Consider the following 17,209-nt stretch of genomic DNA (forward strand, 5'->3'; position numbering starts at 1 on the left):
TTTCTCTGTTCTATTTCCTCTTACTCTTTATTTCACAAGTCGTTGAGGTCCTACATCTTGTTTAACATGACAGATTGCGTTTTTTTATTGTTGTTATTATTCATTTTTTGTACTGTCATGATTCTCTGCAAAGCACCTTGCTGTACGGCGCTTTATAAAATATAAATAATTAAAATTACAAAGACATAAGGTGCCGCCTCCATTTCCGCTCGTCCATGTAAATGGGGGTGAATTGACGTCAGCATGGATTTTCATGCTGGTGTTAATGTAATGGATTCTATGGCATTCGGCGGAAATTAAATGACCACTTGGAAAACTCAGGCAAATATCATAGAAATATGTAAATGCCTCCTGCTGCAATCGTGAATTGTGGGAGGAGTTTACACATTTCTGCCTCGTAGTGGAAAGGTGAAGAGTGAAGGCGCCTTCGTTTTACTCCCCACTTTTCCTCTATACCGTCAAAAGGAGACCTGGTGGGGACCTTTTTGCAGAGAAGTGCCAACGGAGATGCTCCCCTCCATTCAATGAATGACCCTAGTGCATCCGCTTGCATCTGATTGTTATGTGAGTGAAGAGACGAATACCTATGGATTACATTTTCTTTTTTTACATCTGTAGGAAGCAAGTGCTGCCAATACGGCTTCCTTGGAATGACAGCTGCCATGTTTGTAGATGGCTCCAATAACGATTGATCACTGTCATATGCAACATAAAGCTTTGAAATGGACAAGATTAGCACCAGCAGACATAGTATCAAAATCCCAAACAAACAAATTCACCAACCCACAAACCTCCTCCTACCTGAGACACTTTCTCTCCACTCAAGTTAGTTAGCCTCACTTGTGGTTCATGCTTTCATCACCCAGAAAACACCCCATTTGTGGATAGCATCAGTCCTTTGTCAACTATCAAAGCCCCCTCTCACTCAAAAAGCAGTCATTACCTATATTCAAAATTGGTAAGGGTTTCTTTTACTGACCTGGTCTTTTGCTGAATTTTCTGTAACCGATTTGACCACTTTCTTATCACAAAATTCAAACTGCACGAGGCACCCCCCACACCACCTCTTACACCTCCTAAAAAAAGTTGTGAAAATATGCGGTAAGATTTCATTCAGCGAAAGGGTGAAAGTGTAGGTCGGCAAAATTGGGGTATGCCATCAGTAATGCCTCATAGACCCACTGTCAAGGGTTTTTATTGAATGATAGTACATGTTTCTTTTTTTGTACATGTTTCTTTGTATGACATCTTCTGGTTGCTGGTAGGCCACTCTAGTGGGTTTCCCGGTCTGGTCACTTGCCCTCTAGTGGGCTCCTTCCACCCTAACCCAGGCTTCCTTGACGCCCAATGTGAGGTGTAAGATAGTGATCGGTAAACTCTGCTATCTGGTTGTTACCCTACGCTCGAGGTGAGGGCCAAAAAGAAGAGGCTTTTCCTACCGTACTCCCTGCAGATCTTCCTAGGGGTTACCTATTCTCCCAGGATCTTATCGTAGGGTGTTCAATGCTGCCTGTATCAGATGCTCTCCCTCTTTCTTTCCCCCTTTTACTCCGCTCCCTCCTCTCATTTCTCCTAGCTCTACCTATCCATTCTCTTCCTTCCAGCTTCTTAGCTGCCCTTCTTCTTCCTACCTCTGCTCTTTCGATTTGCTTTTCCTGCTCTCCCCAGGCCTCACACCCTCTCTCCCCCTTCTGCCTTCCCCTTTCTCCTCTTTTGTCCCTCCACTCTTTTTGCACTCTCTTCCCCTTCTTCCCTACTTCTCACCTCCACTAACTAGTCCCTCCCATCTACAATACTTTCTATCTATACTCTCTCTCTGTCCGTCCTCTCTCCTCCAGCAATCACTCATTTCTCCAACCTTCCCTCTACCCCAACTATATATATATATATATATATATATACACACACACACACACACACACACACACACACACACCCACCCACCCACCCCCCCAACTTTCTCCTAAAGCACTCTACCTCAACACTTACTGCCACCAGTAGCACTGTTGATTGCACACTTTCTTTCACAATCAACACCTGACCTGAGCTATCCCCCAGCACTGCTACAAACTCCTCAGCACTCCACTTAACGTTCAACTTTCCTCCTGATCTCTTGCTCCACTACGCCACCTCCTAACCTCACTCAAACGTCTCTGCACGTCTTGTATACCAGTCTCGTTCCTAAGAAAGCCTTTGTGACCATGCATCTCATCTCTTTCTCTTGTACTTAATGAGATCTAGATCCAACGTTTTCAGGCCACTCTACCACGTCCTTTCCTGAACACTTTTCCACCTTCCGCCTCTCCTTCCACTTCAGCTCCTGATAACAATTCTCTTCTCCTTGTTAAAGACCTCTACTCGCATGGTCAAAAGGCTATAAAACGTCAGGCTTTCAACTTGTATCGTTATGCGCTTTCTCCCAGGGGTGTTTGGTCAAAGGTATATGTTCTCTCTTCTCCTGGTTTACTTCTGGGTGTCTTCCCGATTCTATCAAGGTCTGAATGCAACAGATAAGTCACTTGTTATGGGAGTTTGTAAGTGAAGATCCCAGAAATATAGAAACAATACTGCATAATCCGTGCCACTACATTAGTCAGCATAAAGGAAATACTAAAAATGACTGACAGAAAAGCCTACTGGAGCAAAAGATGCTAAAGCAATGGCATCAAAATAAGCCCTCGAGCCTAAAACTACAAACTTTTTCCAGTTTCTCTGCCGAGGAAGGGGCAGTTTTGGCATATTTTAAAAGTTTTGATGAACAAACACTTCAAAGCAGAAATAATGATCATTGGATATTTGACATGTTCACTATAATGTAGGGTGTTGTAACAGAAATGCTATAAGGTAGAGAAAACAACCAAGTGGTATATTGGCAGAGATGTGTGCGACATAGTTCAGTATTTAGAAAGTTTTCTGATTTATTTATTAACATTTGTAGTCCGCTCACGCACAATAAGGTTGCTTCTGAGCGCATTGAAAGCCCAATTGGCACATCAGGATTGGGTCAAATGAGTACAGTAGGGTGAAGCAGAAAGCTGAGGTTTGGGGAATTTGCAGAATCTATATAGGTTGTGTTTCAGATTGGAGGTGAGCCAGAAGTGTATTCCAGATCTGTGGTGTGACCACTGAGAGTTTTCAAGCTTTGCATCTTGCTTTATTGGAAGCTGCAACTTGTAGCAAGGAGGAGTCTGCTGAATGAAAAAGCTTGACAGGGCACAGGTGTTAAGGCACTCGTGAAGACAGGCTGGACCTGGTTTGTGAAAGGCTATGTGGGGATGCACAGAGTCTTGAATTTGATGCAGGTGGAGATCGGGAGCCAGTTACGGGCCTGAGGCTGTGTGAACCTGGGGGTTGATCTGAAAGATCAGTCTGACATCTTTGTTGTGTATACCCTAAAGCTTGTTCAGAAGATGCTGTGGAGCACTATGCAAAGGGGCCTTCACCGTTATCAAGTCTGGAGAAGAGGATGGCTCTTATGAGTTGGGCTTGGAAGTGGGTGGGGTGGTAGTGGGAGATGTTTATAGTGAGCCAGAGGCGAAAACTGCAGTTTTTCATAACTGTGTTTCCTTGGTTTATTAAGGAGAGCTGATCATCAAAGAGGACTCTGAGGTTTCTCATGACCTTTGAGGGGTAGGGGGCTTAGCCCAGATCTGCTGGCCAACTAAAAATGGGAGAGAAGATAGTTGGCAGGGACCGAGGACAAGGCTTCCTGAGTTGTACGCATTATGAGTCAGTTTGCTATTGTTAATCCAGCTCTGGGTTGCCCTGAGGCAGTTATGGATCACGTCTGGCATTGATGAATGGAGTAGAAGTTTAGTTGCGTTCTGTGGGATGTAGCAGATCAGAAATCCATCTGCATTTATTTGGAAGTTTATGAAAACGCATCCAATTAGAGAGGCCAGAGGAAGTGTGTAAGCATTAAAGTGGAGTAGGCAGGCAGGGGTGCCCTGTGGTACTCCACTGTCCAGTGCTGAGGGGGAAGGTGAATGGGTCCAGTTTAACTCTCTGAAATCTGTGAAATGAGATGAAGCTGATCCAAGCGAGGCTGCAGGCAGATTTGTTGAACCAAGTTTCAAGATGGTTAATGAGAGTGTGGTGTTCAGCCATGACGAAAGCTACTGATAGGTCAACTAGGATTAGCATGGCAAGTTAGGAGGAGTCAAGATGATCCATAAATTGTTTCCTTGTGTTGTGATTGGAGGAAGTGTAGGAAGGAGTTTTTCTATTAAAGCGGGATTGAAGTTGGCGAATGCCCAATGTTTCTTTACTTTATAAACATATACCGTGCACCTAGGGACCTGGAGGCTTATGGGCACAAGACACACAAACACAACTTAGAAAGATTCAGAGTGAGGTGCAGAAACTGTATCCATGTACAGAAAAGACTAAACTATCTAAAGAGCAAAGTCTTCAGTTTCTTCTTAAACATTTCCATAACCTTCACCCCTCTAAGATCAGGTGGAATTTCATTCCAAGTCTTGGGGGCTGAGGCAAAGGAAGCACCCTTGGTGACTTGTTGTGCCAACTTCCATCTCGACTCCTTCAGCTGATGTGTATTATTTAATCTAAGAGTTCTGACATTCATTTTATTAATCAATGCTTCCCCCAAATAGGTAGGACTTATGCCAATTAGGCATGTATTTGAAATTACAAGCAGATGAAATGCAATTCTAGCCCCAATTGGATACCAATGTCTCTCCGTCCAAGTCCACAAATCATCCTCACAGCACTATGTTGTATCACCTGCAATCTGGCATGGCACATTCTGCCTTCTTAATGCCAACTAATAAGCTGCAGCAGTAATCCGTCTTGGCCCCTATAATAGCTCTTGGGACAAATTTGAGCTTACAACTTAATATAAAATGCAGATGTAGAAACCGAGCTGTTCACTTGGGCATTCATATTTAGATTCTGATCCAAACGAATCCCAAAGTTTTAACTTTCCTTTTAGTTTCTATATCACAACCTGCCACCTGAAAAATCCTGTAATCGGCTCCAAGTTTAAGAATTTTCTTTGCAGTCCCTACAACCATTAATTCGGTCTTTTCCTTGTTAAATGCAAGACTGTTCTCCACTATCCAGACATGAATGAAATCATAAACTTGATTCACCCTTTTCATGTCTTGTTCATAATTGCCAGATAATGGGATGACATATTTTGTGTCATCAGCATAATTTGTGAATCCAATACCCTTTTCTTCGAGCACATTAAAAAGTGGAACAGAGAAGACATTATACAGGGAAGCCAACAAACAAGCTCCCTGAGGAACCCCAAACTGCAGCATTGTCGGTACTGCTTCAGCTACATCACTACAAACCCTGCACAGTCTGTTTCATAGAAACGATCCTACGCAAGCCGCAGCTGCATCTGAAAATGCAGCCACTTCCTTCAACCTGATGATCAGCAAAGCATGACCCACCAGGCCGAAGACTGTGAATAGCTCTAATAGCATAAGGAGAGCTGATTGTCCCTTATCCATGACAATTAAAAGGCTGGACTTTAAATCCAACAATGCTGTTTCAGTGCCATGTCCCTATCTAAAACCAGATTGTTTATTATGTAAAATGTTGTGATTTTTAAAATGCTCTAAAATCTGTAGATATGCCACACAGTCTAAAGTTTTTAATAAAAAAAGTCGCATTTGTAATAGACCTATAATTAGTTGGCTCGAAAGGGCAGAGACCAGACTTTTTCAACAATGGAGAAATCCATGCACTTTTTATTATGTCTGGAAAGTGGTTTTCTGCAAATGATGCATTAATGGTCTCAGCTGGACATGAGTCCCCTTTGCACTTTGTCGGCTTCAATTTTATAATGATGTCCAACAATTGAGACTCCGAGTCGAAAATTAAAATGGACCGCTGATAGTGCTTTTAGCCATCGGCTCTATATCCTCCAACATTTTCCTCTTAACCTCCATGTTTTGTTTAATTCTATCTAGCTTGCTCATCATAGCCTCTTGAATAGATGAGCACCATTCTGCATCTGTTATCGGATTATCCTGTTATCGGACCATCCTGTTCGCCTAGGCCAGTTTCTTTGGACTCATGCCGGGCCTCTTGAATTCTAGAATCAAACACCTTGGTTCCAATGATAGCAAATTTAAAGACTTTGGAGGTTTTGTTACAATCCTCCCTGTCCGTGTCATCCCTAGATGCTTTCCACACATAAAAACATTTATTTTTAGCAGCTTTGAGCTTTTGCAACTCTTGTGTGAACCACATGTTCACTTTTTGTATTGGTACCAACCTGGTCCTGAGTGGTGCTAAGGCATTGACTACCACCTGTGTGGTCTTTTGGACAATTGTAACAATGTCATGCACAAAGTGCAGCCTCTTGACTTCTGCTGCGAAAGGGAGTAACCACTGCTCCATGGCAGCTAGAGATCATATTCTCATATTTCTAGAGGTTTTCATAATTTATGTAATAACCTTAGTCCTTATCTGCTCCACACATAGAACATTCCCTTGAACAAACAAGTTATCTGACCACAGACATGGGTACACATTCACATCACTAATATGTATATTGTGGGAGGCCACCCAATCCAGTATGGATATCCGTGATTTCACCGAATATACTTCACCTAAAGGTGAAATCTTTGAATTCTTTTTCTTCCATTTTGTTTTATTATGCGGGGGGGGGCACTTCTGAGGCCTTATCCTATCCCCTTACCACACCCCCATCTATGTTTTAAACTGTACCCACTTACCCAACCAAATTTGAAGACATTTCTTTTTTAAGATTTCATATTACGTGAAAATGGATTTGGTGAAATGTACAGATACGATCCAATATATTACCCTTGGGATGAGTATTTTTTTTTACCAGTTGCGCAAAACCCAAGTTACTCATAGAAATCTTGAGGTTTTTTGCAGAATGATCATCTTTGAAACCCAACTATAAATTCATGTCTCCCATTACCATGACCTTAGTATTGAGTCCTAGCAATGGTAACAATATATTACTTAGTTGATATGCAAAATCTTGCTTGATAGCTGGTGGTCTATATATCAGTATAATATCTAAAGGATTTTCAGGATTTGTCCTAATTTTGACGTTGAGCAGCTCACAAACCTGTATCCACAGGGTGTTCACATGCCAAACTTCTAAGTTTGTCTTATAAATAATAGCCACTTCTCCGCCTCTTCCCTCTATGCTGTCAACTCGATACAGGCTATATCCTGTAGGAACGGGTAATGCTATCGTGGGACCAGCATCGCTGTAAAACCATGTTTCTGTTAATGCACACAAATTCAGGCCTCAATTCAATATGTATGAGGCAACATCAGTCACGTGCTTCATAAGCGATCTGGTATTCAAGAACACAATTTGTAAATCAGTTTTCAAAACATTCTTTGGAACTTTCAATACACCAGTTACCTGTGTGCCTTAAGTCACATTATAGTGTAATCCATGTATGCCAAATGGGATCCACAAGGAGACCTGCATCCCCAATGATATTAACTGTGTGTTCAATTATATTTGTATCAATACCCATAGGAACCGGCATATGAGTTAATGTGTCCATAATTCCCTTCAAGCCAGCGGGGCAGAGCCTTACACACTCTGTATCCATCACCTCATTCTGGTCTTGGTTCAATGTTGTACCTAAAGGAGTCGCTTCCTCCAAATATAACGCATAATGTCAGCACACCTGTGTGTTCTAGTACTATTTTGTGTATACTGCATATTAGCTGAGCATAATAGTTGCGATTTTGATACAGTGGTCGCCTCCAACGGATGCATAGCGGGAAAAATAATAACAGCTACTAAACCATGCTGTACGCTCCCTTGTTTCTGGCCGTGGCACGAACCGGCACACGCCGCTTGGCAATTAAGTAGCAGCGTACGCGAACTACAATGCTCACGGGAAATGTAGTTCGATCGTGGTGCGGTATTAAATATAAAGCTGCACACAACAAGGTATATGCACGCTATCCAACTAAATATATTAGGTCAAAACTAAGTGGCAGCAATATTTGGAATCTGAGCAACAACTGTAATTGAACAGTAAATATATTATTAAAAGTGGCAAATTTTTTAAAACGCAGATAATCCACACTCCAATAAGATAAACTTTAAAACAATGTAAAACCTAGTATTACTGACACACTCACAAATTACCTTGCCCCATGGTGGTAGATTTAAAATGTGTCAGTAGTTCTCTGGACAGTCTGGCTGGAGGGATGGTTTCTTTAAGAGTAGGATATGCATACTTCCCAGATGGATTTGTTAATGATTAAAGCACAGTCCTGGAGGATAGATTTTTCTCAGAAAACCTGAAATTTCACCTGCTGGAAAGGTGTGAATTAAACCCTTCTAATACAGTCTGAGACATTGCCCGGGCAGAGTGGACACAGAAAATGTAGGAAAATGGCAGATACATGTGAATGGGCTCATTTGTGTTCATAAATAAATAAGCCTTGATGAGATACACATGGTAATATCTAGTTTCATCTGTAGAAAGCTGGCACGCCATTTGAGGTACATGAGGGAGAGCATCTGTTACCGACGGATCCCGCTTTTCTACCTCTGGTGCTTCCCTTGTGACCACTGTGTCTGAAATCACATGTGCAACATCAGGAACAAAAAGTCAACATTGCTTTCAAGAACCAGGTTTACAGTCTCTTGCCTACCCACTATGCCTCCCTCAACAGCAATTATGTTTCTTATAGGGTGATGGCTTGTCTAGTCTCCATCATATAGCCCTTCCACAACTTTCAAGTTACTGATGGGAGGAAAAGGAAGGGACAAAGGGTTGGTTGGGACTTTCCCTCCCTCTGCATAGCAAGAGCAGGAGGCAACAAAGCCTGTGGACATGAGCCAAAGAGAGTTCTTGCCTCTGCCCTTCCAGCATGAGAAAACCACATGGAGGGTGAGGCTCCCCCCTTGCCCTTTGTTTTCAGAATCCTCATGAGGGACTCAGTCAGGCCTGAAAGAAAGAATCCCTGGCATACTGTGTGGGCTCATCTCTCCATGGTGCAGTTCATTGGTGCCCCCCATTGCACAATTCCATTTGCTTCAAGAGAGTAAGATTTATGCTGCAGGTAGCAACACATCTCCCTCCTGACCAGCTCTGCCAACTCCTTCCCCTTCAGAATACCCATCACCAGGCCCCCACCACACACCATGAGCAGAATAGCCCTAATGGAAACAGTGGGAAAGGACATTAGTGACCAGCCTGAGAAGATTCTAGTAGGCACACAAGGCTGCCATCCACATATGACGAGGCCCAGCCACATGTGTACATTAATAGTATTTAGGCCCAGGTACCATATTATTTGTTCAGTCAGAAACAACATCTTATTCTCGATCCAGGTGAACCAACTATGTTTTTTTTTTTATCACTGTTGGGTGCCTGAATAGTGCAACAGTTTTATGGAGGACCAGCATGATCTTTGGTTACAAGATTTGGGGCAGTGCTTGCCAGCACGAAGTTCCGTGTCTGGGCCAGGCGGAAACATATGGCAGATACATACAACACATGTTATTTTCATGAAAACAAACAATTGTCCTCAAAGGCTCATCATATGAGGGATCTCGGCCCTCTGAGTTACTACCCCAGCGAAGGGAGCACTGACTTCAGAGGCGAACCTGTAGAACCTGTGTAGAGTCCCAGACAAGGTGGATACACCAGCCCAAGACTTGTTTACGCATCATGTAAACTTGTCTTTGTTTGTTTGTTGGTTTGTAGGTCCTGCTTTGTTCAAGGTGCAGTGATGTTTTACGAACATACTGTACACAATTCGGCCATGAAGCGTACTGCGTGTCTAATAATTATAGTGAATTGATAGGATGCACTGCATATAATCTAGCATGACACATGTTCTGTAGCTGCACATCATAAAATGACAGAGATTAGGGATAGGCATTATTAGTTTGTTACTTGATTTTAGAACAAAGAAAGGAGAATGTAATCTAGTGTGCAATTGGCCTGTTTTAGTGTTTAGTGCACTAAAGATATTGTGAAGAAAAAATAATAAATAATACTTTGAAGGCCAAACCCTGGCCCCCACAGGGGACCCCTAGAGGTTGTTAGGCCTAACATTCAGGAGAAGCCACAGGTAGAGACTAAGGTATGAAGGAATAATGTGCCAAGGACTATGTTGTTTAACTAAAAGAATACATAGTTTAGAACGTGTGTGGCAAGACTGTCAGGATTAATAGATCTCACATAATACAAGCAAGCAGTAAGGTATCATTATGCAATTATGCTCCAGTGAATATAGAAGGCATTCGACACCCTTAGACTGGCCATTTGAGGGTGAGAACATTGGCAACAACAAGCTTGGCCTAACGGGTCTGATGATTCTTGAAATAAACAGCTGTGGGTGGTAAAAGGAGTATAAATTGGACATATAAAGGTGGTTTGTGCTTAGACGGTTTGCATTACTCTTTTTCCAGAAGTAGGGGTTCTTAGTAAATACATTCTTAACAGTGTTCAACAAGGGTTTTTGCGGATCATTGGAAATGTTCCTCTGCATGTCCTTGGCCCCTTACTCTATGCCACCCAGTAATTAATAATCTACTTCTGGGACATGAAGTCCACATTTCTTTAGGAATGCCCTTAATCTTACTGAAGGGACAAGCCAAGGTTTTTGAAATTGCTTTGTGAACTACGGTGCAGTGCTGAATGGAAATACAGGGAAGTGTTTTATATATTAGACTTGCAAGGATAATGATGCTTTAAATAAGATTTGACCATTAATGAATTCACAGAGGAATGTGTTAAGGGTGGATAGTGCACAAATAAAGCGCTGGGCTCTGAAATGGGGGAAGGCTGCACGCCTCAAATTTGAACCTTGTGGCAGGACCACATAACGTTCCATCCTTCCAAGGTTGATAAGTCTAGTACCATAAATGGACTTATAATAACACCTGCAATTCCAGCACTTGGAAGAGGGAGCAACATCACATTAAGCTCTCGATAAGAACACATACTATTATCACAGGGCAATTATATACATCATATGGAATGGGAGCTAGAAAGAATCCCCCTTTGTAGATATGAAGTTGTTGTCAAGTCCCTCTACTGTTTACTTAGATCCAAGTTACTCTGACATGTTTTCCATAAGCATGATCACAACATTAAGCCTTGGAGAATGGAGTTCAAGAGCTGTATGACAATACTGGTATTGTATGTTGCATATCTGGGCCTAGATCCTTTAGGGGCTGTAAGAGGGCTCAGTCTGCAGACATCCGGCACAAAGTCTTCATTGTATATTCCTCAAAGTAACATAGCAGTCTCCTGCACTATACAAGACAATAAACCCAATCCCAATGCACAGTTCATTATTCAGTGAAAATGTTAGAGTGGCAAATGCCACTGGAGGCAACAACCACTTATACATTTTTTGTGTACATTTATTTATTATTCTCTCTCAAGTCGTGAGGCGACCGTCACTCTCAGCACTGTCTGCAGCAGCAGGCAGCATAGCAGACACTGTGAAGTTCAGATTGGGACTCGGGTGTTGGCATGGGGTGCTGTGCTGTATGCAGGCCCTCAGGCCACACCTGCACATTAGCACCACACGTGCCTTTGTGACCGAGGCTTGTGCGAATGTTCTTCTTTTCTGGACGGTCATCTTGTCTGGACCGTCCTTGCTCACTTTCTGCATCTGCCACTGTGGCCTCGCCTACTGAGAGAGACTCAGACACACGCACAGCACAGGCAGGTGACGGGTGCCCTATTGTTGTAATTGTTCTGCCTCTTGGCCCCGGGAGTGGCAATAGCCGAACTGGATGGGATAGAGAGTAGATGTATGGAAGCGGAAGGGAGAATGAGTGTATACATGTATGTGTGTGTCACTGTGACTCCTGTGGCCATGGGTCGTAAATTAACTGATGTCCCCTGGACCGTTTCCCAGGTCAGCAGGGAGCGGGGCAGGGCCAAGGACAGGAGCCAGGGCCGATGGTAGAACTGCATGCATTGTATATAGCTGCCAATACTGCTTTCCTTTTCAATAACAGCTTTAAAAAGCAGAAAATGAGTGACACGGACAATGTGACTGTAACAATTCCATCTCCTTTCCTGTCGGCATACGCTCATTGCCCCATAGGCTCCTTGTCTTTCATTTCTACTGCACTTTGAAGCCTCTAGTCTGTGACTCCGGGCGCCACACAAACAGAAGTTAAGTTGTGCCTGTATTTTTGGCACTGAGGTGTGTGTGTCCATCTGTCCTTCAGCAAACCACCAGCTTTACCTTTGATCACAGCACAGGCCCTGATAGCCGTCCTGCTGCACTGTGCCTTCCAAGGCTAGGCATGGAAGACCGATATAGAGCTCAAGTTAACTCAGGCCATGTTTGATTTTGATTTTGAGTCATTTATTACGCGCACCAAACGGAGTCAACCATATTCGGGCGCAGATGGCAACTATAAAAAATCGCGAATTTCATAAGAGAAGAAAACGAAGATGTCTGAGGGTTTAGTTTAGATTACCCCTTTACATTTATCTAGATAGAAAGGTTTTCAATCTCTTTCTCTAGAGCTCCAGGCTTTCGCACTTCCTCTTGAAATTAGAAGGTTGATTCCAGACTTTAGGTCCATAGACATCAAAGCTTCTGTCTCCTCTTGTAGTGCATTTTGTTCGTGGAATGCAAAGTAAGAGTTTGTCCTCTGAACGTAAGTTCCTTTTCGGCTGATAAGGTATTATTTTATCCGCTAAATATGTAGGGGCCAGCCCTTTAGTACATTTAAACACTAGGCATGCCATCTTAAATCTAATCCTGTCTTCCACCATCAGCCAGTGGAGTGATCTTCGCATAGATGACACATGATCACTTTTCTTTAAGTTTCCAATAGCTCTCACTGCTGCATTTTGTGCTCTTTGGAGTCTCATCATTTGCTTCTCAGGAATCCCTGCCAATAAACTGTTACAATAATCAAGGTGGGGGTCAGTCATTGCCCCCACCACCACTGCTCTATCTTCTGTTGGAATGTAGGGGAGTATTTTCCTTAATGATCGAAGTGCAAAGTGAACTGATTTCACTTTAGCCCCTACTTGGGCATCGCTATTCAAATTTGCTTGCCACCAGCAACCTGGGTTTTTTACTTTTTTAGCATATTGTAGTTGTTCACCCAAAATCATAGGGGGAGAGGTTTGAAGTTCTGCTGTTTTTTTGTTCTTTGAGCTAAACAGTATAATTTCTGTTTTGGCAGCGTTTAATTGTAGATGGTTGTTATTCATCCATTCATTCAGTTCCCTCATACATTGATTAATTCTTTCAAAATCTTCTTCATTATTTTGTAGTTCAATATATAGTTGCGTATCATCCGCATATGAATGAAATAGCAAACCATATTTCCTAAAAATCCTAAAGACTGGTCGAAAATAAAGATTAAAAATGAGTGGGGACAGGGACGAGCCCTGTGGCACCCCGCAATCAAGTTCCACCATTTGTGAGGTAAAGCCATCGAGTATAACCCTTTGAGTTCTTTCTTTAAGAAAGGATTCAAACCACTTTACTACTTGTTCAGAGGCTTTCCCCACCTGCTTAATCCGTTTGGCCATTACCTGATGATTCACAGTATCGAAGGCCGCAGAGAGATCCAACATCAATAACACTGTGGATCCTCCCCTATCGGCTACCTCCATTAAATCATCATGCACTGCTAAAAGAGCCGATTCTGTGCCGTGGTTTGGGCGAAAACCTGATTGAAGATCATCCAGTAGATTCTCTTCGTCCACAAAGGCCTGGAACTGGGAACACACCACCTTTTCCAGAATTTTTTGTTGGCCACATCAAATTAGCCACTGGTCGGTAGTTCTTCATTACTTCCGGGTCTAAAGTAGTTTTCTTTAATAGAGGTTTAATTAAAGCTTTTTTCAAAGCTATTGGTACCTGTGAGTCTTGAAGTGACTTATTCACAAAGATCCCCATGAATGGCGTTAATTCTTTTGCTAACCGTTTGGCAACATAAGCTGGCATTCTACAGGAGGAATCATTAGTGGGTTTCAATATCCGTAACAGGGTAAAAATGGTCTCATTCTCCACTTTTTGAAACTGAAACGCTATTTCCCTTTGATTTTCCTTATCGTATTCCTCTTCTTCCTTTGTTTGTCTCTCAATTTTAGAGTCCCTTCCCAATTCAATATTATTTAATATGGTAACTATTTTATCTTTAAAAAAGGCATTGAATTTATCAGCCTGTTCCTGAGATGCTGTTGTAGTTGTATCCATGCATACTGGTTTACTGGTTGCATAGGTGCAGCCCATAAAGCTGCCGCTCTCATATGCTTTCCTTTAGTCCTAAATTTATGGCAGTTTACCAAATGTTTGAGGTGGCACTGCAGTTGAAACCATACGTCAAAAAGCAGGGCTGTACTGTACACAGATGTTATTTAATTATTTACTTTACCAGGGGAAAGGGAAATTAGGCTTTCTGGTTTTATTTGCCCCACTCGCATCATCCTTAGTTTTGTGGTCTCGTCTCGGTTGTCCTGTGCTAGGGCCTTTCTGTCTTTTATCATGGAGACCTAATGCATAAGCCGGTAAGATAGCTCAGTGGGTGGAGCGCTCGCTGCTGCGATCTGAGTGTGATCTGCAGGTCGCAGGTTCGAATCCTGGCAAGGCCAATTCATCCTTCTGAGGTCGATAAATGAGTACCAATTTCGGTTGGGTGATATTGTATGTAAATATGTGCTCTGTAAAGTGCTTTGGATTAAGGCACTATATAAATAACACATCATTATCATTAAATAACACTCCCATTTAAATAAACTTGTGGTTCGTTGCTCTGCCCAAAACTAGGATTTGAAGGCACAGAGAGTGAGTTTAGGTGGGAATACTGTAAGTCATACTGTGGAAATGATCCAGGTCTTGCCAGGCTGTGTTCAACTAAGGGGCAGGGGGCTTGAAAAGTGCCAACGGTGCACATGGGTATCCTGCATTAAACCTCTAAGTTAACGTGTCTACAGAAGCAATTCCTTTCTATGCCGCTACTCAAGTGCTTGAAGACATGTATTTTATTACATAATATAAAGCGCTTTTTCAAACGTTGTGTTAGCTCTGGTAGTTTCTTTCATAGTTGTGGATGAAAAGGAGTCGAACCCTTACAAGCTATTGAAAATCTTAGAAATGATAACTAGGTTACTGGCTGTAAATTCCTAATTGCTAATTGTGCACATCAAAGGTTTTTACCATAGCAAATACTGCAGATGAATTCTCATCAATGATAGAAATGAGATGAAGCCTTGACGTTGGTGGCCTGGAATATGCGGTTATGGGGGGTTGTATACTCTTAGTTCTTAGTATCTCAATAGGCAAACCTGCTGTACTTACCGGGATATTTTGAGATCCTGAAGTCTGCAATCAAACAGCTCACTTAAAAGTTTTAGATTTTCTTGTTCTATGTTGCGGACATCAGTTTCCAGATCACCCAACTCTTTCCGATATACTTCAACCTGCAAGTTGAATTAAAAAAATTACATTTTGAAGCGAAAACATACTTAATTACTATTTCTAGCAATAAACATCTTAATATACAGTAATTGAATTTTCTGTTCCCCATGTTTCTAGGAGTGAACTCTAATACATTGTATCATAAAGGTGAACTTCACAAGTACCTTTATATTATATGTTCAGTTGGATATATAGAGAAAGGAACTCTTACAGGTTTAGTATATTTGGACACCACTGTCCGCATTAAAGATGCAACAAATACAGACTTGAATATTACACAAATCCATCAACCGCTCCAATACCTAATGAACTTACACAATATCACTCAAGCAATACAGCAAAACAGAATATGCCTTGATGCAGCACTTATTCATTCATGTCTTTACACAGGAAATTGTGAACAACCTGATGCAGACACACCGGAACACGTATAAACAAATCTTCTGCAATTCATGCAACAGTATAGCAATGCCCATATTCCCTTGCTGGTCATACAACATCCCTGTACAGTAGCCCCGAGCACAATTTCTAGGAACATGCTGTCATTCTTCTAGGTAGACTGGAGGCTTCCAGAAGTCTTATGAGATATACCACTGAAGACTTTCAAGTAAGCAAACACTCTGCAACAAATGCTTGAGAGCTGACCGATCATCCTCACAACAAGACCACATACACACCCTTGCGAAAAGAAAGAACAGAAAATCTGTGCACACAAAGAAAATTCAAACCGACTCCACATATTGCAGACAAAGGAAAACTTTTCAATCCAAAATGTGTTCACCTACACATGAACCAATATAGCCTATCTAATGTTGTGTAAAAAGTGGTGTCTCCTGTGTGTGTGAAACAGGACAGAGAACCAGAGGATAAATACACATATATCACTACAGCATCATCCACAAGAAACAAGCAAACCGAGTGGTGAACATTTCTGTGATGCAGAATGTATCACCAAAACATTAGAGTGACATGGTTTGGGATGATCTAGCCCGCTCCCCTTCCATTACCAAATTAAAATCCCCTGCTATGAAGCAGCTCCCCCGCCCCCATAAAGCCTTTGACCTCCTGTAGGAAACCGTGAAGGAATTGGTCTTGCCCTGAGTTAGGGATATAAACTGAGACTATCGTGAGGTTACACCCCTCCATGCACAATAATATACCCCCCCCTGTCTCTCTTGGTGTCCAGAGCTACAACATGTAGCCTACTATGGAACAATATGGCCACCCTGGCCCGTTTTAGACTTCACGCTAGAATGCATTTGAGTGGGGAATTGCCTGTTTTTAACTCTACCTTGATCCCTAGCCAGCAGATGAGTCTCCTGTAGTGCTACTATCTCAGCTCCCTCTCTTCTAGGTTCCCTGAGCAGTTGTACTCTTATTTTGGTATAAAGGCCCTGCACGTTGCATGATCATACCCTGACCATACTGCCTAATCTGGCCATCGCACTAGCCAATTTAGGTGTCCAAGATGGGTTTGATGCAACTGCCCCCTTTCCCTATTCCCTCTGCTGGTGTGTCCCAGTGATTCAGCATAACTTGTGTTAAGTTCTCCAAACAGCCTCTTACCCCTCCCCTTAGAACAATAACCATTTGGAGGAAGGATAGCTCAGGGGCAACACGTTTGTCTTGGTAGGAAGACAATGCAGCACAACACAGGTTTGAATCCCAATTCCGCTCGTTGGTATTAAGCGCGTTATAAATTAACAATTAAAATAAAAAATGTGTGCTCTCCCTGTCACTGTACAGAAGGTGTCCCCTTCCCCCCCTCTATGTAAAAAGCTGTAGGTGCTTACCTCTCGCC

At 42.3% G+C, this 17,209-nt stretch overlaps 1 protein-coding gene across 1 annotated transcript in view; it reads right to left on the bottom strand.

Moving 5' to 3' along the window:
• CCDC83 (coiled-coil domain containing 83) overlaps positions 1 to 17,209 on the bottom strand; it is a 472,571-nt gene that overhangs the window by 53,739 nt on the left and 401,623 nt on the right. The window contains exon 8 of the mRNA XM_069639776.1: positions 15,289 to 15,410. Coding sequence (XP_069495877.1) covers positions 15,289 to 15,410 — 122 coding nt within the window. The remainder of the gene's footprint in view (positions 1 to 15,288; positions 15,411 to 17,209) is intronic.

The sequence above is a fragment of the Ambystoma mexicanum genome, chromosome 7q (genome assembly GCF_040938575.1).
Source record: "Ambystoma mexicanum isolate Mex_15411 chromosome 7q, UKY_AmexF1_1, whole genome shotgun sequence".
Lineage (NCBI taxonomy): Eukaryota > Metazoa > Chordata > Amphibia > Caudata > Ambystomatidae > Ambystoma > Ambystoma mexicanum.